This window comes from Fukomys damarensis, unplaced genomic scaffold, assembly GCF_012274545.1.
Source record: "Fukomys damarensis isolate Sample0158 unplaced genomic scaffold, DMR_v1.0_HiC HiC_scaffold_10, whole genome shotgun sequence".
NCBI lineage: Eukaryota > Metazoa > Chordata > Mammalia > Rodentia > Bathyergidae > Fukomys > Fukomys damarensis.
In genome coordinates, this window is record NW_022900922.1 from 18,341,298 (window position 1) to 18,366,194 (window position 24,897).

Consider the following 24,897-nt stretch of genomic DNA (forward strand, 5'->3'; position numbering starts at 1 on the left):
AGCCCCATCCCTGAGCTGAACGCCAGCCCAGGGAAGCGGGGAAACTGGTAGTGTCTTCAGTGTCTGTTCCAGTCGGCAGTGTCTGTCCTTAGGATGATTGTGGCTGGGGAGTGTAGGGTGTTAATGACACCCTAGAGCATCCTGGCCTGTCCGCACCCTGTTTTCTGTCACTTGCTTTGTCTTTCAGGAGGAGACCCCTTTCTGAGCAAGCGGGAGCTCCCTTGTCTCCACATGGAGGCTGCGTTTTTGTGACCCCCATTCCAGTGTACCCCATTCCTGCTCAGTGCACCCCTGGCCCTTTCTCCTGAGGGTATTAGATCAGAAATGGCCTTCTCACGGCCTCATGTATTCCAACACCTGGTCAGAGGTGTGAGGGTCTACTTTTTTTAAACTGATTTAGCAACACAAGAAATCAAAATATTTCTGTAGGTTGGTTGTTTGGACCAGTAAAAAATGACCCAGGGTGTCACTTTTAAATGTAATAATATCTGTATATTTTGTTTTGTTTTGCAGTGCTGGGGATTGAACCCAGAACCTTCATATTGTGCTGCACCGCAGCCCTTTTTTATTTTTTATTTTGAGACAGAATCTCACTAAGTCACTATTTTATCTAGGCTGGACTTGAACTTGTGATCCTCCTGCCTCAGGTTTCCAGAATGCTGGTATTACAGGGATGTGCCAGTGCACCCAACTGAGACTCTATTTTTTATTTTATTTATTTATTTTGGTGATATTAGATATCAAACCCAGCTTTACACACGCTAGGCAAGTACTGTACCAGGAAGTCACACTTACCCTATCCCTGGAGTCCATTTTAAATTAAAATATTTCCACTTTTATATTTCCATTTATTCAGTGTTTGCTGAACATAAGTAAGATCATTATTTCTTTTTTTTCCAAGGTGAGAAAACTGTAACAACATTAGAAGAATTCCCATGTCCAGGCTCTTACCTGCTTTACCTTTTTTATTTCAGATTATACTCAGCTGAGCATGGGGCTTCAATATATTATTTATAGATATCAGGGGTCAAAAGAAACACCTTGTAGATATTTCACATCTACACATCTGCAAGATGGAATAGTCATGGGTGTTTTGTGATGCATGTTCTGTCACCAGTATTTTCAATCAATTTCTTTGCTTTCATTTTTGCTATATTTGCCTTAGAAAATAATAGTCCTCCCAGAGCCCAGGCTGGTGGCAGACATGTTCTTGTGCTTCCCAATAACTCCATTACTTTGGATGGTTCAAGCTCTACCGATGACCAAGGAATTGCATCCTATCTGTGGATCCGGGATGGCCAGAGTCCAGCAGCTGGAGTGAGTACTTACAGGGCCTCGCCCCTGTCTGCTTTTGTGCATTTGTATCAGTCAGCCTGGGCTGCCACAGCAAACCTTCATGGCCAGATGGCTTCAACAACAGGAATGTATTTTCTCACAGTATAGGAGGCTGGGAGGACACTCCCAAGGGACTCTCGTCCCGGTACTTCCATTTCCTGTGAGGTGTCTCTTCTTGGTACTTCTGTTTCCCATCCAGTTTGCAAATGGCAGTTTTCTCACTATGTCTTCACCTGGCAGGGACAGAGAGGAGGTGGAGACACTAGCTCTCATCCCTCTTCCTAGGGGGACTGTCATCCTTTTGGGTCAGGACCCACCCTTGTGACCTTGTTTTACCTCAGTTACCTCCGTATAGTATGGGGCCTGTCTTTAGGTATATTCCTGGGGCCTGAGGGACACACTCTGGTCCAGAGCAATGTTTCTGTTAGGCCCTCCTCTCCACAGGAAGGTGGCTGTGCTTCTGTGTTATGGTGTTTTGAGGGCCAGCAAGCTGCTGTCAGATTTAAGCAACACTGAGGTCCTTTCAGACTTCCTTGAGCAGACTAGGGGGGTGGGTGCACAGCACATCATGTCCTGGAGGGACTTTGAAGCCAAGTTTTCTAGTGGGAAGTGTGCTGCTCGTTAGCTGTCATTCCTGTTTTGGTCTGAGTGGACCCTTCCTCTTCCTTGTATCATATCAGATGTGTGTGATGGTCAGGGGTTGCTGTGCTGTTCCACTTGCCAGGTACTCAGTGAAATGCAGAGATGGAAGGTGACTTTGTCAAAGTCAGTGAACTAATTCTTAACCCAGACAGAGGCAGGCAGGCTTTTAGCTCCTGGGAGACACTTTTACCCCATTAGATCCCTCTGCCTCTTAGGCTATAAATTCAAGTTCAACTTCCTTCCTGTTGTTGCTAAGGACTTGAGATCTGCAAGTACCTGAAATGTACCTGAGGAGGAAGCTCAGGGAAGTAAGCAAAAGTGCTCTGTGCTGTCTACAGTGCTTCTAGAATTAATCCACTCAGATGGATGGTAGATTAGCTTTTAGGTGTAGTTATAACGGATCTCTGTTCAGAGCCTTTACTTTTTAATTTTTAATTTTGAGACACGGTCTCACTAAGTTGCTAAGTTGCCCAGGCTGGGAACAGACTTGTGATCCTCCTGCTTCAGCCTTCCAGAGTGCTGAGACTCCAGGCCTGTGCCACCGGGTCTGGCATACAGTCCTTGCCTTTTATTTCCACCTTTTGTATTTGCACATTCAGAACAGGAAATGTGGGAGATTCTTCTTCTCTCATCCTTTGGAGCATCAAAGTACACAGAACAGTGGTTTTTTTATCTGGATCATTTGAAAGGCTGAATATGAAACACTTTCAGGGGACCCAAGATGAGAGAATTATAAATCAGTGTTTGAAAATAAGACCCCTGAAACCTATGCCTCACCCTAGAGGTCTTTGCCCAATTCAAGTCCTCGGCTCTGTTGGATAAAGCTGACCATTTAGCCATTCCTCAGAGGTGCTCGGTGACTGCTGTGGGAGCTCTGAGGCCTTGGGGCCCTGGGACCTGCAGGACAGGAGGTGCTGGAGGTTAGTTGTCAGCCCCTTCTGCCATCCCTGACAGTCTGCACACACAGAAGACTGGAACTGAGGTTTGCGAGCAAGAGAAGCAAGGATGCTGAGGTTGACAGCTGCCTGTGATTGTTGTTTTTTCACAGGATGTCATCGGTGGCTCTGACCGGGCTGTAGCCCTGCAGCTCGCAAATCTGGTGGAGGGTGTCTATACTTTCCGCCTGCGAGTCACCGACATGCAGGGGGCCTCGGACACGGACACCGCCACCGTGGAGGTGCGGCCAGGTGCGTTGGTGAGCTGTGAGCTCCCCGACCCAGTTGCTGCTTGGCCCTAGCTCCTGACATTGTGGGCTGGCCTGGAGGCCTCCTGTGTTGGCCCAGTTCTTGCCGCCACCTGCTGAGAGGCTTTTTATGCATTTTGTTTCATGTCCCCAAATAGATCCAGCCTCTCTCAGAGCTCAGTAAGAACTGTCACTGGCATCAAGATTTTCTTTTCAGTGTTACTTTCCTGCCAGAATAAAACTGTTTGTGTGATGGGGACATAGTGACTTCAGTGCTGGGTCTCGGGGGGTTGGTGGCCGCTCAGTGAGATGCCGTGATGCCCAGTGGAGACCAGGCTGGCAGTGGTCATGGCAGGAAGACAGAGCTCTTCTGGTCCCAGCGAAGTATGTGAGGGGCGGGAGTTTGAAGTTGGTTTAGAGGCTAATTAGATGCACTTGGTTATCTTCTGGGGAAGAAATTAATAGACAACAAAATGGGACAAAACAGAAAAAGTTCTCCCAGAGAGCGGCCCCCAGGGTGTCAAGAAGGATTTACGCTGACAGCCAACTCTGGCTGTGGCACAGAGGGTGGCTCTGAACTGTGCACTGCGCAGCTGCGAGCGCTGAGCAGAAACCCTGCATCTCCCTTTTCGCAGACCCCAATAAAGGGGGCCTGGTGGAGCTCATCCTGCAGGTGGGCGCCGGGCAGCTGACGGAGCAGCAGAAGGATGCCCTGGTGCGGCGGCTGGCCACGCTGCTGGGTGCACTGGACTCGGATGTCAGGGTGCAGAAGATCCAGGCCCACTCGGATGTGAGGTGCGTACGGGCTGCCTGCCCCAGGCAGGACCTCAGCCCCCAGAGCTTCAGCTCTTTCTGCATCTGATTAGCAGAACACCACCCACGCCCCAGCTTGTTCCTGTGCACACCTTTATCCTACTCCACTCATAGGCTTTTTTTTTTCTCAAAAGACAGAATACGGACATATCTTTCTAAGTCCATCCCTCCAGTCTTGGTAAATGCTTATTGATTGAGAACGCTCTGAATGAAGGACCTAGGGAGCATGAGAGGGAGCTGATGTTAGGCTCTAGTATTTTCAGAGGGCCTGCAAGTGGCCTGGGGCCTGTGAAGAGCCAGCACCATCGCCAGACTTTGTCCCTGTCCCTCGTTCACAGGGACTGCAGCTTCCTTCAGTGTGAAAGGCTCATTGCTTGCCATTTGCTTTCGTCTAAGGATGTATGAGCATGAAATTCTGGTATTGAATTCTTATAAGATTTTTGCATTTGCCGGGCACTCACCTATAATCCTAGCACTCAGAAGGCTGAGGCAGGAAGGACAGCTGTGAGTCCAGGACCAGCCTCGCTGTATAGTGAGTTCAAGGCCAACCTGAACTACATAGCAAGACCCTGTCTCAAACAGACAAACAAAAAAGATTTTTTGATTTCATTGAGCTTTTAGTTTTGAATTCTTATCTGACTGGAATGGGGTTGGAGGTGAGAGAAAGAACATGGGAATGAAAATCTACCTTTCACAGTGATTCCACAATGTGAGAGCTATTGTCAGATTTTCTCCTTAGGTTAGTTTTCCAGAGAACTGAGATTTATTTAGAAAAATACCGAACAAAGCCACATTCAGGGCTGGGACGTAGCTCAGTGGCACCGTGCCTGCTTTTGTGCTGCGGATTGAAGCAAGGGCCGTGCACATGCGAGGCAAGCACTCCTCCTCTGAGCTAGACACCCACCTCTCCGATAACTTAAGGAGCTCTTTCTAACATGGGGCATACATTTTTTCCTTACTTGCCCTTACTGTTTGTAGTACATAATGATTATATTCATTGTAGGAAGCTGGTACGTTTACATAACATCTTATTCTTTTTTAAAATCCCTTTGTTCACCCCTCCATCCATCTTCTAGTCCCCTTCCCATTTGCAAAAGCTCTACCTGGTTGTTTCTTATTATCTATTATTTTTTTCTTTAATTTATTTATAATGGGTTTTTCATATAAAAGAAAGCCTGTGATATTTAAGCTTATGCATCTGATTTATTTTACTTAACATTGTGGTCTCAAGATGCATTCATTTTCCTACACATAACTCAAGTGTATCATTCTTTATGGTGGAGTTGTACTCCGCTATGTCTAAATACTACAATTTCTTTCTTTGTTCACTTGTTGATGGACATAAAGGCCACTTTGAAGATTTAGCTACTATAAATTGTGTTGCTATAAACATGGATATACATGTGTCATTATTATATGATGTGTTTTAACTCAAGAAGATACCTGAAGAGAAATAGCTGGATCAGTGGAATTTCTGTTTTCAATTTTTTGAGGGATCTCCATACTGATGTCTATAGTGGTTGTACTAGTTTACACTCCCACCAGCAGTGTAGAAGAGTTCTGTTTTCCTCATACCCTTGCTAGCATTTTTTTGCTATTTGATTTCTTGATAGCCATTCTTTCTGGAGTAAGATGAAATCTCAGTAGTGTTTTAATTTCTATTTCTGTAATAGCCAACAATGTTTAATATTTTTTCATGTATTTGTTGGCCATTTGTACTTCTGAAGAAAAGTGTCTGTTCATATCAGTAGCCCATTTTTTGATTGGATCTTTTATTTTGAGGAATCTAACTTTTTTTGTTTTTTATATGTTCTAGATATTTGTCGTGTGCACAAGGCATAGCTGAGAAAGTGTTTATCCATCCTGTACACTGTCTCTTCATTCTGTGATTGTTTCTTTTGCTATTCAGAGCTTTTTAATATGATATAAGCCCACTTGTATGTTATTTCTTTTTTCTTTTCTTTTTTGGTTTTTTGAGACAGGGTCTCACTGTATAGTTGACACTGACCTGGAACTCACTATGTAGCCCAGGCTGGTCTCGAACTCACAGCGATCCTCCTGCCTCAGCCTCCTGAGTGCTGGGATTACAGGCGTGTGCCACCACGCCTGGCTGTGTGTTATTTCTTGTGCAATTAGGGTTCTGTTCAGAAAGTCCTCACCTATTCCTGTGTATTCAATAGTTTTACTTATTTCATGTTCCAGCAGATTAAATGTTTCTGTTTTAATGTTTAGGTCTTTGATCCACTTTTATTTTAGTGTAGTGCATGGTGAGAGATGGGGTCTAGATTCAATCTTCTGCATGTGGTTAGCCACTTATCCCAATACTCTTTGTTAAAGAGGCCATCTTTCCTCCAGCATATGTTTTTGGCTTGTTTGTTAAAGATCAGATGGCTGAACACGCCTGGAGTTGTTTCTGCATCCCCTATTTTGTTTCATTGATCTGAGTGTCTGTTTTTGTGCCAGTACAATGCTGTTTTTATCCCTGCAACTTTGTAATATAACTCAAAATCCAGGGTTGTGATGCCTTCTGCTTTGCTCTTATTGCTTAGGATTGTTTTTACTTCTGGTTCCATATGAACTTCAGGATTTTTTTTCCGTAGTTCTGTGAGGAATGATGTCAGTATTTTGATTGGCATTACATTGAATTTGTGTATCGGTTTTGGTACTGTGGCCATTTTGGCAATTTTAGTACTCTTTCCCTTTCCATTTGAGGAGTATTGGTGTTAGATCTTCCCTGAAGTTCTTATAGAATTGAGTGGAGAATTTATCAGGTCCTTGGATTTCCTTAGTTGGTAGATTATTTTTTATTACTGCTTCAATGTTATTGTCTGTTATTATACTGTTGAGAGTTTTTTATCTTCTTTGTTCAGTTTTATTAATTTATATGTATCTAGGAACCTCCATTTCTTCTGGATTTTCCAATTTACTGGAGTACAGGTTTTCAAAGTAGTTACAAATAATCTGGATCTTGGCAGCATCTGTTGTGACTTTGCCATTTTCATTTCTAATTGTATCATTTGTGTGTTTTCTTTCCTTTTATTTGGTAAGGTTGGCTAGGGGTTTATCTAATTTGTTTATTTTTTTTGAAGAACCATTTCTTTGATTCATTAATTCTCTGTGTTTCTGTCTCAATTTCATTTATTTCAGTTCTCCTCTTTATAACTTCATTTCTTGCACTACTTTGTGTTTAGATTGTTCTTATTTTGCTAGGACATTGAGATGCATCCTTAGGTTGTTTATTTGATCTTAATCTGTTTTTCTTATGTGGGCATTTATAGCTATAAATTTCCCTGTTAGGATTATTTTTATTGTGTTGCATAGGTTGTGGTATGTTGTACTGGTATTACCATTTGATTTTAGTAACTATTTTCTTCCTTGATTTCTTCTGAGACTCATCCATTATTCAAGAGGGTATTATTTAATTTCCATGTGTTTGCATAATTTCTGTTGTTTCTTTTGCCAGTGATTTCTACTTTCATTGTACTATGATCTGATAATGTGCATGGGATAATTTTGATTCCTTTGTATTTACTTAAGCCTGCTTTATGGGTTAGTCGTGGAGAAAGTTCCCTGTGGTGCTCAGAAGAATGTGTATTTTGTTGTTGGGTGGAATGCATTGTAGATCTCTTTTAAGTCCATTTGTTCAAAGGTTTGGTTCAACCCTGATATTTCTTTGTTGATAATTTTGTCTAGTTGATTTGTTTGTGACAGTGGTATATTAAGGTTGTCCACTATAATTGTGTTGATGTTTATCTGATCTTTTATACCCAGTAGTATTTTTTTATTAAGTTGTGTGTACTAGTGTTTGGTACACGTATATTTATAGTTGTTATCTCCTTCTGTTGAATTATTCCCTTAAACAATATGTAATGACCTTCTTTGTCTCTCTGAGTAGTCTTGGCTTGAAGTACACTTTGAAGATAGGATAGGTACTCCTGCTCGTTCTCAGGCTTCCGTTGTGTGGAATATTATTTTCAATCCTTTGATTTTCAGTCTATAAAAGTAGTTTTGGGTTTAATGTGTTTCTTTTATATAGCATACCCTTAAGTTTTGTTTTTTGATCCAACTTCCAGTCTTACCTTTTCATTGAGAAATTGAGACCATTCACATATTGAGAGTTATTACTGAAAAGTATTTATGCTTGGGATTGTATTCTTTTCCTGTTGCTAGTTCCTTAAACTCCCCCCTTCTGCTTAATTCCTCACCTCGCCTGCTGTATTCAGTCCATTAGACTTTTGGCATTGTTGACTTCCTTGTCTCTTTTGAGGATATCCTTGAGAAGTTTTTGTCATGCCAGTTTGGTGGACATGAATTTCTTAAGGTATTCTTTGTCAGGGAAAGACTTTATTTCTTCATCAGTTTGAAAAATACTTTTGCAGGAAGTTGTTTCCTTTTAGGATTTGACATGCTTCAAGGTTCTCCTGGCCTTTAAGGTTTGTGTTGAGAGGTCTACTCTAACCCTAATTGCTTTACCTTTATATTTGGTGTTGTTTCTCTCTAACAGCTTTTAAGATTCTGTCCTTGCATTGGCCATTGGGAATTTTGACTTATGATGGGTTGTGGAGTTCTTTTCTGACATGGCTATTTCTGTATGCCTTACTTATCTGTATGTATCTTTCCCTCCATTTGGGAAGTTTTTTGCTCTTAGTTCTGTAAACAGATTTCTTACGACATTTTTTTCTGTCTTCTGACTTTTCACTAATGCGTGTAATCCTGGGTTAGTCGTCTGTGCAGTCTCGTCGCTGTCAGATGTGTTTTCTATGTCTTCTTGTTGAGGTGTCTCGGTACAGTACAGGGTCACCGGCATCAACCCTGTCTTCTAGTTCTGATGCTGTCATCACACTGTTGCTTCTGTACTTTGAAGAGAATTTTTAATCCCCCACCTGTACAAGGCCCTAGGTTCCATCCCCAGCACCACAGGAATGAAAGAATGAATGAAGCAAAAAAGGAGGACTTGTCCGGAAGTTACCACTTCCCAGATGTTGTGTGTTTGCCCCTACGTGGGTTGCTCGTCTGTGAAGGTCTGTTTGTGTGTCATCAGCTTCACTGGGGACCAGAGAGAACAGAAATGGTTCCTTGGTCCCTGGCCTAGCCTGGCCTCTGAGCCTCTCGACTTCTGGGTCAGAGGCCCAGGGGGACATGTCTGTCTCTCTGTCCCTTCTGCAGCACGGCAGTTGTGTTTTATGTCCAGAGTGGGCCGCCGTTCAAGGTGCTCAAGGCTTCCCAGGTGGCCCGGAGCCTGCACAGGCGTCTCTCCAAGGAGAAGGCCGACTTCCTGCTCTTCAAGGTCTTGAGGATTGACACCGCAGGTACGCCCCCTAGGAGTGTCTGGGAAGAGCGGGCCTTGCCAGTCAGTGGTGTGTTTTACTGACACAGGAAGAGGTGTGACCCCAGGGGAGTCTCACCCTGGCACCCAGGGACTTATTTTGCTTTTATTTCTCAAGTAGGTTTCTGCTACACACATTTGCCAACTATTTTGTCTTGGGAGGAAACTGATAGTCATGGGTCCAAAAGAAATTATTTTTAAGTTTTTGAACAGGGTTTTGCAGTGTTGCCCAATCTGTCATTCTTCTGGACTCAGGCAATCCTCCTGCCTCAGCCTCCAGAGTAGCTGGAACTACGGATGTGCATCAAAGCTTTTGAAAATTGAAAGTGGTTTATACGTGCCTTTCAGTTTTAGCTCTTTTCTTAGCACCTTGCTCTCTACCCCTTCAGGACTGAATTCCCTATTCATGGCCTTGTCCCCATCTCCTGGGTCACTTGAATGAATATTACATCCAAGTGGTCATTTCAGCTAGAGTTATAAAGGCTGCAGCAATGTTTGGTCAGTAAATTTAATGTGTTTCAAGTATATGTCAGGCTGTTACTGACTTTCTCAAATATAATGTGGAGTAAAATTTTTAAATAACTTCATTTTTCCTAGCTACAAAAGTGCTTATTTTAGGAATTTGAATTATCCAGAAAGGCTTAAAGAAGAAAGTAATCCTCCAGATTGTAAAGTCTAGAATTCCCATTGTCCAAAGAACTTTTATGAATATCCTGATTTATTTCTTTTTCTTTTTTTGAGACAGGGTCTCAGTTTGTAGTTCAGGCTGGCCTCAAACTCATGGCGATCCTCCTGCCTCAGCCTCCTGAGTGCTGGGATTACAGGTGTGCATCACTATGCCCGGCTTCCTGATGTTATTTCTTTCCACTTGCTGCATCTCTAGAAACATGTAATACAATCAGGATGGTTTGATAATGTGTTTTTTAAACTTCAAATCATACTACCATCATTTCTCAAATCCTTCATATCTCTTAGTGAGACATTTTTTGACTGAATGGTTCCTCCCTGGGTATTACTGGTAATTATGCAGCTAGCCTCTATGAATGGATTTAAAGATTGATTTCAGATAATATTATAATAAAAAAACATGTTTGTGCATAGTCCCAATTATTTTCACTGGATGCCTTCTCAGAGTTTATTTTCTTAGGGCAGAGGGTGCAGTGATTTTGCTGCTTTTTAAGGCGTCTGCTCTCTGTTGTGCTTTGGCTTTTACTGCTCTTTGCTTCCTGGTGAGGTTCTTGGGGACCAGCGAGTCCCAGTAGCCCTGTCCATGCCACAAGTGATTCCTCCTTCAGCAGCCTTTGGGCTTGCGCTGTTGAAGGAACAGAAGAGGAAGAACCAGGGGACCCTTTCCCTCTGCTGTGACCTTAGCCTGCCACCTCTTTGCAGGTTGCCTTCTCCCATGTTCTGGTCACGGCCACTGCGACCCCATCACCAAGCGCTGCGTGTGCTCCGCGCTGTGGATGGAGAACCCTGTACAGCGGTATCTGTGGGACGCGGAGAGCAACTGTGGTGAGTGTCAAGGTGGAGGGGCTGTGTTCCTGGGGGTCAGAAATACCCGCCTGGCCTTGCAGCTGTAAACTTTCAGCTTGTTCTCACCTGAAGCCAGGTGAGCCGTGTACTTGGTAGTAAGACCCCTCCACAGTGCACCTTTGCGGAGTGTGTCTGGGCTCATGTGGAGGACTCTCCAGGAAGGAGATGCACTTGGCAGCACTTTCGCCCTGTTGCTGGCATTTTTAAGAAAGAGCTGCTCTGGACCATGGCTGCATTTCCAGATTGCAGCTCCCTTGGGCTTCTGGGCTATGTCCTCTAGGCTGGACCCTCTGGAACCAAAGAAGAAAATCCAGCCCACTCTCCCAGCTGTCAACCCGAGTGAGCACCCAGGACGGGAACCCCAACATCAGCCGCCAAACTGGAGCTCTGCTGGCTCTCTTGGGGCCAAAATGACATGTCCCTGCCAGTCTACTGCCAAGAGTACACAGGTGGGCGTGTTTGGCAGAAGAGAAGGTCAGAGCTGGCTGCCAAATGCTGCTCCTTCAGACACCGCATAGACATTTGGCTAAATTTGCAAATAGCCAGCTTTTGGTCCACTGTTCCAAGGAGTGCAGTATTAAGCCTGTGTTTTTACTCCATCAGCTTCTCTGCACCCAGATTACTGTTATAGGCTTTTTACATCAGATTTCTGCAGGGAGGAGGAAGGCCTGAAGACCAGGAGTTTCCAAATTGCCCTCTGGCTTAATAGCGTCTTTTGTGCCACTGGCAGCCAGACAGACACTTGAGTGGCTTCCTTAAGACAAAGCCAGGACTTTTGTGGGAGGGCTGTGATTCTTGGGATTCTGGAAGGTAGGTTTTGATGTGGCCCACGTGTATGAATAAGAGGTATTCCTAATTCACTGTTAACTAATGTTCACTGATGTAGATTATTCTGTTCTTGAGAGTCGTGTGTGCTCATGAGGTCCCTGATCTGAATGAATGGCCAACGGCAAGGCAGTGGGTTTGCTCTCCATGCATTTGTGTGTTGTCCTCCTGTTCTCTGCAGCCAGTCCCCAGGTGCTGTCAACACCGATGGCTCTGCTCGGGAAGACTCGGAAGCATTTCCTGTGAATCATCACAACAAGGGGGTTTTGCGAGTAGCATATAACCATGCCCACTGTGGTCTTCTGGTTTTCAGAGTGGAGCATCCTCTATGTGGCTGTGCTGGCTTCCGCTCTTGCAGTGCTCATGGGAGGCATAGCCTGGCTTTGCATCTGCTGCTGCAGGAGGTACTGGCGCGTGTATTTGTTCCTGGGAAATAGGGGCACCTCATCAAGTACAGCTCAAACATTGTTTGCTGGGATTTGCTAAACTGCTGAACCATCGGACAGTCACTCTGCCACCAGGCACATGGGCCTAAGTAGTGGGTTGGTCCTGGGAGTGGCTCTCTCCTCCAGCGCTCACATCCTGAGAGGGCCGGCAGCTCTGCATCTTCTTAGTGTGACACAGGTTCCCTGAGTCCCACTTCAGGGCCCTGCAGGTCTCAGCAGGAAAAGGAGTTCTAGAGCTATGCTGGTACACTTGGTAGAGTTTGATTTTTTAATTACATGAACCAACAATCTGATTTGTCTGAATCTTTTCTAATATATTCAAAACTTAAAGTGAGGCAGTAATTGCACCACAGAGAACTTCTGTGTTAGGTCTTTTCCTTCTTTTTTCTTCAGAGCTGACCTCTGAGCAGCCCCTGAGCTCCTTCATGGTCTGAATCTTCCCGAACCTCTTGCTCCACACTTTGTGAGGAGATTAGTAGGCAAAGTAATTACTTGAGTCCTCAGAAGAGAACATTGCATCCATTTTTCTATACAACACACTAAGTCCTCTCTCATAATGTGATCAAAATAATAGGAATACTAAAATTGGTAGCTAATTTTTAGAAATCACTTATGAATTATTTTAGTTTTACTAGTAATTAAGGTTCCAGTGGTGACGGGTGAACAGAGCCAGGCACTGAAAAAGCGGCTCAAACCCCATTACGTTTCCTCCAGTACCTGCGGGGTGGTGTTTGTCACCGACTGGGTGTGACTTTAACTTTCTGCAGCTCTGTGACAGGTGTGTCAAGCAGATGGCCCTCAATGCTTGCAGGGATGACTGTGGATATAAAGAACTTTTCATTGTGATTCATGGCTGAGTCCTCCCTGCAACCATCTGGGAAGGGAACAATTCTTACTCCCACTTACAGAAAAGAACGTAGAGGCAGAGAAATCTGAATAATTTTCTAAAGCCACCAGCTAATAAATGCTAAACTGGAGGTGTCAGGCCCATGGTCTGAATCCCCACCAGCCCAGAAAATTGAAATTCCTGTTTACTTTCTATGTACCTTAGCATGCATGGTTTTGATGTGTATTTTCAAGCAATCCTCTGCAGCATAGAATGAGGCACATAAAGCCAGTCCAGTTTTCATGTGCTATGAAAAAGATAACTGCTGGGTTTTGCTAAATAACTCAGGGAACTCACTGTATTATAATTTCTGCCATCTCTCTGTCCCCACTCCCACCATCTCTGGTTTCATTCCTGCATCTTTGGACATTCTAGGGCACTGTAGACTCTGGGAAACTGGTCCACCCAGGTCTTCCTGAGTATGGAGTGTCTTGTGGAGAGCCAGCTGCTCCCTGGACAACCATAGGCATTGAGGGATGCTGTGAGCGGCTCAGGAGTAGGTGAGACCTGTCGTTAGGGGGCGCTAGTGGCATGGCCGTTCACACCCCAGTGCATTTCTGCAAGGTGTTTCTGCAGAATGTACTTAAGCACCAGCCTCGCACATACCTCATCCAGAAGATGCTGTGATGCCAAGTACTAGATCCTAAAGGCAAAACATTTCCCATAGTGTCTTCCATGTATTTCAAATCCTATATCTTGGTTACCATTCTGAAAACATGAGCTGAGCTTTTCATTATTCCTTTCAGAAGAAAAAGGACTAAAATAAGGAAAAAAACCAAGTACACCATCCTGGATAACATGGATGAGCAGGAAAGAATGGAACTGAGGCCCAAATACGGTAAGACGGTCTCCGGGTTATCATGCCCAGGTATTTGCCCGAGCGTTCACTTGGCTTTGATGAAGACAAATGAGCCGCAGTCAGCCCTTCGATTAGGTAGAGATGGGGAAGTCTGCAGAAAAAGCCACAGCCAGTGATCCGAAACATGTGCTTTGGTGGCATGGGGGCAGTTGCTGCACCTGAAACGAAATGATGTTTGGCAAAGCACTCTGCGGCACTTGGGGTGAGGGACGGGAAGGGCCTGTCATTCCCTGGTCCCTGCTGAGTGGCCATGGGGCAAACAATGCTTCCCCACAGAAGCATCCCCCATGCTTTGCACTGTGCTGGGACAGTTGTGCACACCCCCACCCCTCAGTTCGTCTCTGAATGCCATGCCCCTTAGTCTCTCTGACCAGACACACAGCCGGAGGACATTGGACTTTAAAAACAAACATTTTTCAGCAACTGCCTTTGCTACACTTGTGCAGAAGATGACTCTTCACAAAGCGTATGACTCCACAGTTTAGGACCATGCCTTGCCCCCCTCAGTTGACTTCTGGATTCTCATTTTTAACTGCTGAATCATTAAAGTGCTTTCTCTGGCCCCCTGAGGCCGTGTGGCACTGGCCCCGCGGTCTGTAATTCAGGGTTTCTGACTCATTCTTTCTGAGGGACATAATCACTTGCAGAGCTATCCGGCGGCAGTGATGAGAGCCTGCCCCATGTGTGGCCACCGGGCAGCCTTGGAGATGGAGGGTATGAGGCCTCGGCCTGAGGGAGTGAGGGAGGCTCCTGATCCCAGGGTACGGCAAGTCCTGCCAAGACCCGGGGACCAATTGTGTGTGGAAAGTGGAGCTAAGAGGTGCTGCCAACGGGTGACGCAGGAAACAAACAGGAGTGACCATCATTTATGTCACATAATTTAGTGCCTAAGAGCTCAAGGTGCCTTGGGTTGTTTCATCTCACCTACCTTCCACCTTGAGCACACCGGCCCCTTTTCTCTCCTACTTCCTCAGGTTTAGAGCCTTCGTCTCCAGTGCCCCTTCCTGCTCTACCTAGCTGCCCTGTCTCACCTTGTCTCTTGCATACTTCTCTTCTTCATTGGCTTCATCCGCCACACTGGCTCAGTTCCTTCCTCTTTTTTTTTGGTCCAAGTCCTCTTTCTTCAAATCCCATCCTATTTTCAGAGCAATGGCAGCCACCAGCACGTGCTGGACTTGTCTTGTTGCATGCCAGACTTTTTATTTCTTACCTCTTGTGAGCCACCATCTCAGGGTGTGTGTTTTTGAGACAGGGTCTCACTATGTAGTTCAGGCTGGGATTGAGCTTATCGTGTAATGCAGGCTGACCTCAAATTTACAGTGATCCTCCTGCCTCAGCCTCCCAAGTGCTGGGATCATAGGGCTGTGCCACTAGGCCAGGCTGGTTCAGCTCCTCCTAATCTGACCTCTAAACTAGCAGTAATAACAATAATTTTAAACAAGTATTCCATGCTTAAGGCATTCTGGATATCTTCAACACACTGCCCATTTAATCCTAATCCTAATCCTAATCTAAGTTGAGCATTATAAAGGATGAACTGTGATTCTCCCCGTTTTACAGGAGAGGAAACTGAGGCACAGGAAAGTCTGGCAGTGTACCTGGGTTAACAGCTGAGTGCCCATGGTGGGGGCAGCTGGCCTTTCACCCTCTGCCCCACTCTGTCTTAGTCCCTCTGCTGCGTGAGCGAGTGGCACAGACTGGGTGGCTCACAGCATGATGTGCAGGCCTCACGGATCTGGAGCCTGGGAAGGGGCAGGGCCATTCTGTGTGGCCTTTTGTGTGGACACCAGTCCCGGTGTCACCTCCCAGAGGCCCCACCTTTCTGTACCATCACCTTTTCTGGGGTGACACACAAGATTTTTGTATGACAGAGCTTTCAGACCACAACAGCTCATGTCTGCAGTTGGTTCTCTGGTGCCCTCTTTCCCTGCACACTGTGGTTCTACTCATATTCTAACACATTTTCAAAATGCCATTCCTTTGCTTATGGGATAAAATCCAAACTTAATGGTTTGCCTGTGGTACCGTGCTCTAGAATCTGCATGGCCTAAGGTCTCTCTGCACAACCTAAGCTGATCTGAAACTCTTAGGTTCAAGCACTCCTCCTGCCTCAGCCTCTTGAGTAGCTGGGACCAAGGCATGTGCCATCATACCCAACTCATTTGCCAGACTGGTTTTCTCTACACTTTTCTGGATGTTTCTGAATATTTCATGCACCTTCCCTCTATCGGTGTCCAAGTCCCCCTCTTCAAATCCCATCCTATTTTCGGAGCAATGGCAGCCACCAGCACGTGCTGGACTTGTCTTATTGCATGCCAGACTTTTTATTTCTTACCTCTTCTGAGCCACCATCTCAGGGTGTGTGTTAAACCCCTGGCTAGACTCTAGAAGTTTTAAGAGGAGGGAGCATAGCTTCTTCCTGTTCTCTCTTATTTTGACCCTCAGAAATAAAAGCTACTCAGCACTTGAATGAACTCACTAGCAAACTCCTGACAACTTTCCTTTCTCCAGTGTTTACTGCACACTTAACGCTGGGCCAAGGCACTGAGGTGCTGTCTCATTTAATCCCAACCTTAAACCCCTGAGTAGTACACTCCCCTTTTGTGTGGACCTGTCTTTTGTTATATCCCAGTTTAATAAAATGAGGAGAAAGGAAAGCCCAGAGAGGAGGTTAAGTACATGCCCCGTGGTCACACAGCTGGCAAGTGTCAAAGCTGGGCCTCAAGCCCCTGTGACTGCATCCTGGGAATCCCGCATCACCTGCTGCATTGTGGGTAATTGCGTTGAAAGTGAGAGGGCACAACCCCCTGCCTTTCATGTCAGCTGCAGCCCGAAGGACAGGGCTGTTTCTTCTATGACCGATGCTTCTCCTCAGGTCTCAAGCACTGCAGCACAGAGCACAACTCCAGCCTGATGGTATCCGAGTCAGAGTTTGACAGTGACCAGGACACCATCTTCAGCCGGGAAAGGATGGAGCAAGGGGACGCCCAGGGTTCCATGAACGGCCCTGTTGAGAACGGCAGCTCCTTCAGCTACTGCTCAAAGGACAGATAATGGTGTGACACTGAGGCGGGATGCCCTCTGTGGCAGTTCACACGTGGTACTAACTCTCAGTGGCAGTTTATTGCGCCCTTCCACAGGGTGGCTGTGTGTCCCCATGGAGTACAAGACTGCTTTCTTGGAGTTTTCAAGATAAAAGGAAACAACTTACTGACCTTTTAACCCGGACGCTTATTAATAGGAATAAAGGCTGGGTAAAACTTCTAAGATACATGCTTAGAAGAGTTTTGTAAGTTTAAAGCTTCTATCCTTTCATACTGCCGCGTTAAAATAAAGGTGAACGCCTGTTTCTCTGCGTGGAACCTTAGGGAGGGTGACTTAAACAAGGTGTTGGGACAGCTGATCACCCTTGGCAGCTGCAGTCGCCTCTGAGGACAGTGGCTGTGCAAGGCTTCTGCAGCACGACCTGCAGCTGGACAGCTGGATGGAACTTCCCAAGGCAGTCTGAGCCCTCTGTGCTGAGCTTGATGCCTTTCCATGCCTTTGCCACAGCCAGTACTGGGTGTGCTTTCTGGAAACCTTCAGAACTGAGGAAGAACTGAATTCTAGGGACAGGAGGAACAGCAGGGGAGTCAGGGTTTCAGGACTTGGGGGTTCAAAGTTGACTGTAGCATTTAACATCCTTTGTCTTTTCATTCTCTAAGAAAAACAAACTACACTGAGACCTCTCAGCTCCAGCCTCTCTCATCAGCAGTAGAATGGACTAGTAATCCACTGAACACCTAGTAAGTACGTAGTGTTCACTGTGCATTTGGACTGCCACGAATAGAGGTATAGACTCTCAGGCTGTGTGTCGGTTCTGAAGCTCTGAGAACAGCCAGTCCTGATGGAAACAGGGTGGTCTTGATATCGCTGGACTTCAAGTGCTTTCCAAAGAGTACCGGGACATAGACATCTGCACCGCATATGTTTAAAAAGTATTTAAAAAGAAAACAAAAAGACATTTATTAAAACAGCTTTTTAAATCTTACTGTAAACATATGGAAAGAATCAAACCATTTCTACCCACAAAGTAGCACCCCAGAGCAACTGACTGAAATTAATTGTCATTGGGCACAGTGGTGCATGCCATTAATCCCAGCACTCCAGGAAGCTGAGGCAGAATTCACAAGTTTGAACCCAACTGGGCAACTTAGTAACTTGATAGGACCTTGTCTCAAAGTAAAAAATGAAAAGGGGCTGGGAATGTACCTTAGTGCAAAGATGCTAGTTTCAATGCCAAGTACCACAAAAAACATCAAGTAGCCTGCCAAGCTGATTGGCTCCTGGAAGTCCCAGCCACCCATGGTCCTGAGGCTGTGGCCTTGGTAATGCCTGGGGCATTCTTTGTGGGAAGAGTGGAAGGAGAGAAAGCCAGTGTCATGGCATCAGATGTGGCCGCTCTTAGAGTACATCCTGTTGCATGTGCTTCATGACCTGCAGTGTAGCTGGGGTGGCCCAAGGTCACACCCCAAGTGGTGGATGTGGGGATGGAATGCCACGTCTTACTCCACCGCATAGAGAACTTCCACCCTAAATGTTGGAGGATAAGATCTGCAGGACCCTCGGAGCCCCTGAGAGATCTGTTCCTGGATTTAGTGGAAGCTCTTTTAACATGGCCAAGAGCGAAAGCCACAGAGGCAGAGTGCCTACCTGTTCCTCCTGTTAGCGCTCCTCTGGGCCGCCCCTCCCTGGACTTCGCCTTTTCTGCCACTGGTCATCTCAGCCTGACCTTTCTAACCCTTCCACCATAGAGGAGTCTTGAATCTGTGGGGGATTAAAAAATCCACAGATCAGAAAGAGGGTCCTTTTCATTATCCTACCCCTCATAAGAGGATGAGTAGTGTGGCCACCTGGCAGTCTCCGTCTTGTGCTAATTGTCCTTAAGGGTCTTTAGGAGATGCAGCACTCCAAGAACTTTGGGTAAACAGACAGATGGGTCTCTAGAGTGTGGAGGACGTGTGTAGGGCTCACAGCCTCACAACACTAATAGTTGCTGGTTTAGACTGAAAGAAGAGTAGCTGAGCCTACAGTCTTAGGCCACACGTTTATAACTGCAGAATCTCCTTAAGACAGTTTATCACTCAACAGGCCAGGCCTGCCCTGGTGAAGGTGGGGAGGAGGAGCGCCAGTGTTTTTGAGTGTGATCAAGTTATGGGCTCTGTTCTAAGTCTTGGTTTTGTTTTCAAAAATGTGTGATTTTCCCCATGTATCGACAAGGTATAATTGCTAATGTAATGCTATTAAATACACACACACACACTAATCTGCATAGAAGTGTCTGTATTTTCTGCCGTGCACCCCCCCCAATTTAGTTATAAGCCAATTTTACTTAAATCAGGACTGTCTAACAAAAATATTCTGTCAGCCACTTATGATCTGAATTCTGGTGTATGAAATCTATTAAATTATGGTACACATAAAAAGCCATGAGACATTTCTTTTTTGCAACACAGCAGGCAGTGACTGTTACTCATTAGTAGCTTTTTTTGAGGTAAGCTAGTTAGTCTGCCCTTGCTCCCTTCTTATGCCAGTGAAGATCATTTTTGTTCTAAGGATGTACTTCCTGGGATTCTCCAAATATTCTGTCAGTGTCTCCTCTCCCCAGGTGATGCCTTTGATCTTGGCATCTGGGTAACAAGCTGACGTCTTCAGACCACGGAGATGGTGCCTGCCTCCCTTCTCCACAGTGTGGCACCGGCACACTTCTGTACAAAAATATTGCCTTTCTAAACATCACCCGTTTTCAAATTGCTCTTTCGTTGTTACCCCAAGAAAGGTTCCAGCTCAGAAGCTGGATGTCCTACTCTTAAACTGTTTGTTTAAAAGTAGTATTTTTTTATGCTTCCACATAGAGGGAGTCTCCTGAGTATGGGTCAGAAACTGTCACCCGTAGTCTGTTTTCCCACTCCCTGGGAGCCAAAATGATTGAATAGAAATATTTTGTGTCTTATGAACTGTATGGAATAGATTTCTGTCCGTTAAGTGAACACGTCTTCACTCTGCTTTCACTTTCCACATTCACTTTGCTGCTCTTATAGCAGTTAAATTTTGACAGAACTGTCTACAGAATCTAAATGTTTACTATCTGGCTTTTCTAGAATTGTTTTTTTCTTCCCTAGAGTCACTGACACGGGCCTTGGGGAGGAAGTGCGCAGGCTCAGCTCAAGCTTCCCGCCCTCTGCAGGTCATTCTGCAGAACAAGTGCGGTGCCCCCTGCTGGGGAAGTCTGGCAGTGCAGTAGCGATAGTGGTGGTTGGGTGGTCAGACTCCGAAGAGTGTACTTAAGACATAACCTAACCCTGCTCTTATTACTAATAAAGCCAGCTTTTTAAAAAAGTGTATTGAGGTATAATTCACTACAATGAGCTGCACACGCCTAAGGCAATCTGATGTTCCGATGTGTGTGCATATCTGGGAACTCAGCCCCATAATCAAGCTCATGAGCAGGTATCACCCCCAAATTTTCCTGACACTTGGGAACCTCTCCTTTCACTCACTGGAGATTACCGTGAATAATCTAGAGTTTCATATAAATAAGACTCATACAAGACACACCACCCACTTCTGGAGTTTTCTCCCCTCAGGAAAATCGCACTTTCTATTTAGCCCATACATTGGCAATGTTGGCGAGGTCAGTGCTTGTACAGGTACAGGTGCCGGTGACAGGAGCAGGGCTGCTGTAGTAATGTGAAGGAATTAATTACACAGCTCCGGGTTTGTTGTCCATCTGTTAAGAATTCTGTAGGTTTAGCAGAAACCAGAACTGTGCTTTTTGAAAGTAAATGAACCAGATCTTCACGAGTTCTTCACAGTGGCGGGACGGGGAGGGGTGAAACCTCTGAGATGGGGTCAGTGGGAGGTAGCGCCGTCCCTGGAGACTCAGCCTCTCCCTCTTTCTGCTGCTCCCTGGCTGAGGTGGACAGCCTTCCTCTTGAGGGTGCCCCCACCATGATAGTCTGTGTCCCCAGCTCCTCAAACAACAGGACCAAGTGACCACGGATGTAAACCGTGATGGAGATGAATCATTCCTCCTTATAAATGGATTATCTCTTGTCATAGCAATGGAAAGCTGATCAAATGCACTTTCCATTGCTGAAACTAAACGTTTAAAGTTTCTGAGTGTTAATGGGATGAATGTATTTCCTCGACATTTGTATGTTGAAGTCCTAATGCTCTGTGTTCTATGATCATTTTGGAGACTACTTATTTTTTTTTTCAGCTTTAATTGAGTTTATTGGTACATTTTAGGGATACAGTACAGTTACATTCATTGTTGGGATCTTGTACCTCTACATGACAAGTCTTGATTCTCATTTTTTCCCCTTACCTCTGCCCTCCCTTCACCCCCTCCTCCCCTCCCCATCTACAAACACTTTATTTTCATCTTTTCATTCTCTCACATTTTTTTCTTTTCCCTTTTTACTCTTCCCCTACCCATCCCACCTTCCCTACACCTTTAGCTCCTTTCTTCCCATTTCTGAATGTCAGTGATCTTATTAGAATCTTATGCATTGTTGCAGAATATTCACACCAGGGAAACTATTTGGTATTTACACATGTGGGACTTATTTATTTCACTTAGGAGTATATCTTCAATATGTATCCATTTTCCTATGAATGAATCTATTCTCTCGCTCTTTATGGCTGAGTAATATTCCATTTTATAGAAAAACCACAACTTCTTTATCCAGTTTCCAACGGATGGGCAAATAGGTTGTTTCCAAGATTTAGCTATTACAAACTGTGCCGCTATAAACATGGGTGCACATACTTCTCTGTGATATGATTCTTTTAGTTCTCTTGGAAAGATACCCAACAGAGGGATGGCTGGGTCAAATGGAACCTCCAGTCCAAGCTCTTTGAGGTATCTCCATATTGATTTCCATAGTGGTTGCACTAGTCTGCACTCCCACCAACAATGGAGGAGGGTTCCTTTCTCCCCACAACCCCGCCAACATTTGTTATTGTGTGATTTCTTGATAGCAGCCATTCTTTGTGGGGTGAGGTGGAATCTCAGTGTTGTTTTCATCTGCATCTCTCGAATGACCAGTGATGTGGAACATTTTTTCATATATTTTCTTGCTGCTTTCACTTCTTTGTATGAGAAATGTCTGTTCATTTCGGATGCCCATTTTTGGATCGGGTCTTTATATTTGGGGGGACTGATTGTTTTGAGTTCTTTATATATCCTTGATAATAGTCCTTTGTCTGAGGTACAGCTGGTAAAAATTTTTTCCCACATTGTAGATTGTCTCTTAGTTCTGCTAATGGTTTCTTTTGAAGTACAGAAGCTTTTTAGTAAGATGAGATCCCAGTTGTTGATTCTTTCTGCTAGTTCCCGTGCTACTGAGGATTTGTTCATAAAGTCTTTTCCTATACCAATGTCTTCCAGAGTTCTGCCTAACTTACTTTCCAGCAAGTTTAATGTTTCTGTTTTAATATTTAGATCTTTAATCCATTTGGATTTTAATTTAGTGCATGGCGAAAGATAAGGGTCTAATTTTAATCTGTGACAGGTTGATATCCAGTTTTTCCAACACCATTTATTAAAGAGGCTATCTTTCCTCCACTGAGGATGGTGAGCTCCTTTGTCGAAGATGAGGTAGCTGAGTACATCTGCATTTGTTTTTGTGTCTTCCAGTCTGTTCCATTGATCCTCAGGCCTATTTCTTTGCCAGTACCATGCTGATTTTATCACAGTGGCTTTGTAGTATAGTTTCAAATTGGGAATTGTTACACCTGGTGCCATGTGACTGTTGCCTATAATGGCTTTTGCTATTCTAGGTCTCTTGTGGTTCCAAATGAATTTTTGGATTCTTTTTTCTAGTTCTGTGAAATATAGTGTTGGAATTTCAATTGGCATTGCATTGAATGTATATAGCAGTTTCGGTAGTATGGCCATTTTCACTATGTTGATTCTTCCTACCCAGGAGCAGGGGATATCTTTCCATTTTTTTATATCCTCTTCGATTTCTTTTTTCAGAGTGCTGTAGTTTTCAGTGTAGAGATCTTTTGTTTCTTTTGTTAGATTGATTCCTAGATACTTCATTTTTTTGGATGCTATTGTAAAAGGAATTTTTTCCCTTATTTCTCTTTCTGTCTGTCTGTTATTTGTGTATAGAAAGGCTATTGATTTTTGGGTATTCACCTTGTATCCAGATACTTTACTGAATCTGTCAATTAAGTCTAGAAGTTTTTTGGTGGAGTTTTTTGGATCTTCAATGTAGAGTATCATATCATCAGCAAATAATGATAGTTTAACTTCTTCCTTTCCTATCTTTATTGCTTTAATTTCTTTCTCTTGTCTAATTGCTGTGGCTAATGTTTCCAGAACTATATTGAAGAGAAGTGGCGATAGTGGGCATCCTTGTCTTGTTCCTGATTTTAACATGAAGGTTTTCAGTTTTTGGCCATTCAATATGATGTTGGCTGATGGTTTTTCATAAATAGCCTTTATTAAATTGAGGTATAGACCATCTATTCCAATTTTTTGCAGGGTTTTTATCATGAATGGGTGTTGAATTTTATCAAATGCTTTTTCTGCATCTATTGAGAGGATCATATGGTTTTTGTCCTTGACTTTGTTAATATAATGTATTACATTCACTGACTTTCGTATGTTGAACCACCCTTGCATCTCTGGAATAAATCCGACTTGGTCAGGATGGATGATCTTCTTAATAATCCTCTATATTCTGTTCACTAGTATATTATTAAGGATTTTTGCATCTATATTTGTTAAGGAGATTGGTCTGTAGTTCTCCTTTTTTGTTGTATCTTTCCCTGGTTTAGGAATCAAAGTGATACTTGCTTCCAGGAATGAATTTGGAAGTATAGCTTCCCTTTCGATTTCATTGAAAAGTTTGAAGAGTAATAGTAGTAGTTCTTCTTTAAATGTCTTGTAAAATTCAGCAGTGAATCCATCAGGGCCTGGACTTTTCTTTGTTGGTAAGTTTTTAATTACATTTTCAATTTCACTGATTGTGATTGGGGTGTTTAAAATGTTTTTATCTTCTTTGTTCAACTTTGGTAATTCATAAGTATCTAGAAATCTGTCCATTTCTTCTGTGTTTTCCATTTTATTAGAGTACAGGTTCTCAAAGTAGGTGTTCATGATCCTCTGGATTTCTTTTGGATCTGTTGTGACTTCGCCTTTTTCATTCCTGATTGCATGGATCTGAGCTTTTGCTTTCCTTTTTTTGATAAGATTAGCTAAGGGTTTGTCAATTTTATTTATTCTTTCAAAAAACCAGCTCTTTGTTTCATTTATTTTTTGTATCATTTTCTTAGTTTCAGTTGCATTGATTTCTGCACGGATCTTTATAATTTCCTCTCTTGTTCGAGCTTTGGGTTTTTCTTGCTCTTGTTTTTCTAGGAGTCTAAGTTTCATCGTTAAGTTGTTTATTTGAGCCCGCTCTGTTTTCCTAGTGTGGGCATTCAATGTTATGAATTTTCCACGTAGAACTGCTTTCATTGTGTCCCAAAGATTCCTGTATGTTGTATTGGCATTCTCATTTATTTGTAAAAACTGTCTAATTTCTTTAATTTCCTCTGTAATCCATTGATTGTTTATGAGAGTGTTGTTCAGTTTCCATGTGCTTGTGAAGTTTCTATAGTTTCTTGTGCTATTGATCTCCAGTTTGATTGCACTATGATCTGATAATATACAGGGGATGACTTCAATTTTTTTGCATTTATTTAGACCTGATCTGTGAGCCAGTGTGTGGTCTGTTTTGGAGAATGATCCATGTGCAGCTGAAAAGAATGTATATTCTGATTTTTGGGGGTGGAATACTCTATAAACATCTATTAAGTCCATGTGTTCCAAAGCTTGGTTCAGTTCTATTATTTCATTGTTGATTTTCTGCCTAGATGATATGTCAATGTGTGATAGTGGGGTATTTAAATCCTCCACTACAATTGTATTAGTGCTTATTTGGTTTTTCATGTTACTTAATATTTGTTTTATTAAGTTGGGGGCATTTATAGTTGGCGCATATATGTTTA

At 43.9% G+C, this 24,897-nt stretch overlaps 1 protein-coding gene across 4 annotated transcripts in view; it reads left to right on the plus strand.

Moving 5' to 3' along the window:
* Positions 1-18,025, plus strand: part of Kiaa0319 (KIAA0319 ortholog) — a 69,432-nt gene extending 51,407 nt beyond the window's left edge. For all 4 annotated transcript variants that reach the window (XM_010622952.3, XM_010622955.3, XM_033761896.1 and 1 more), the window contains 8 exons: positions 1,166-1,317; positions 3,026-3,164; positions 3,796-3,955; positions 9,140-9,282; positions 10,689-10,811; positions 11,971-12,061; positions 13,736-13,827; positions 16,724-18,025. In XM_010622952.3, the coding sequence (XP_010621254.1) occupies positions 1,166-1,317; positions 3,026-3,164; positions 3,796-3,955; positions 9,140-9,282; positions 10,689-10,811; positions 11,971-12,061; positions 13,736-13,827; positions 16,724-16,902 (1,079 nt within the window). In that variant the 3' untranslated portion in view covers positions 16,903-18,025. The remainder of the gene's footprint in view (positions 1-1,165; positions 1,318-3,025; positions 3,165-3,795; positions 3,956-9,139; positions 9,283-10,688; positions 10,812-11,970; positions 12,062-13,735; positions 13,828-16,723) is intronic.
* Positions 18,026-24,897: the final 6,872 nt, after the last annotated feature.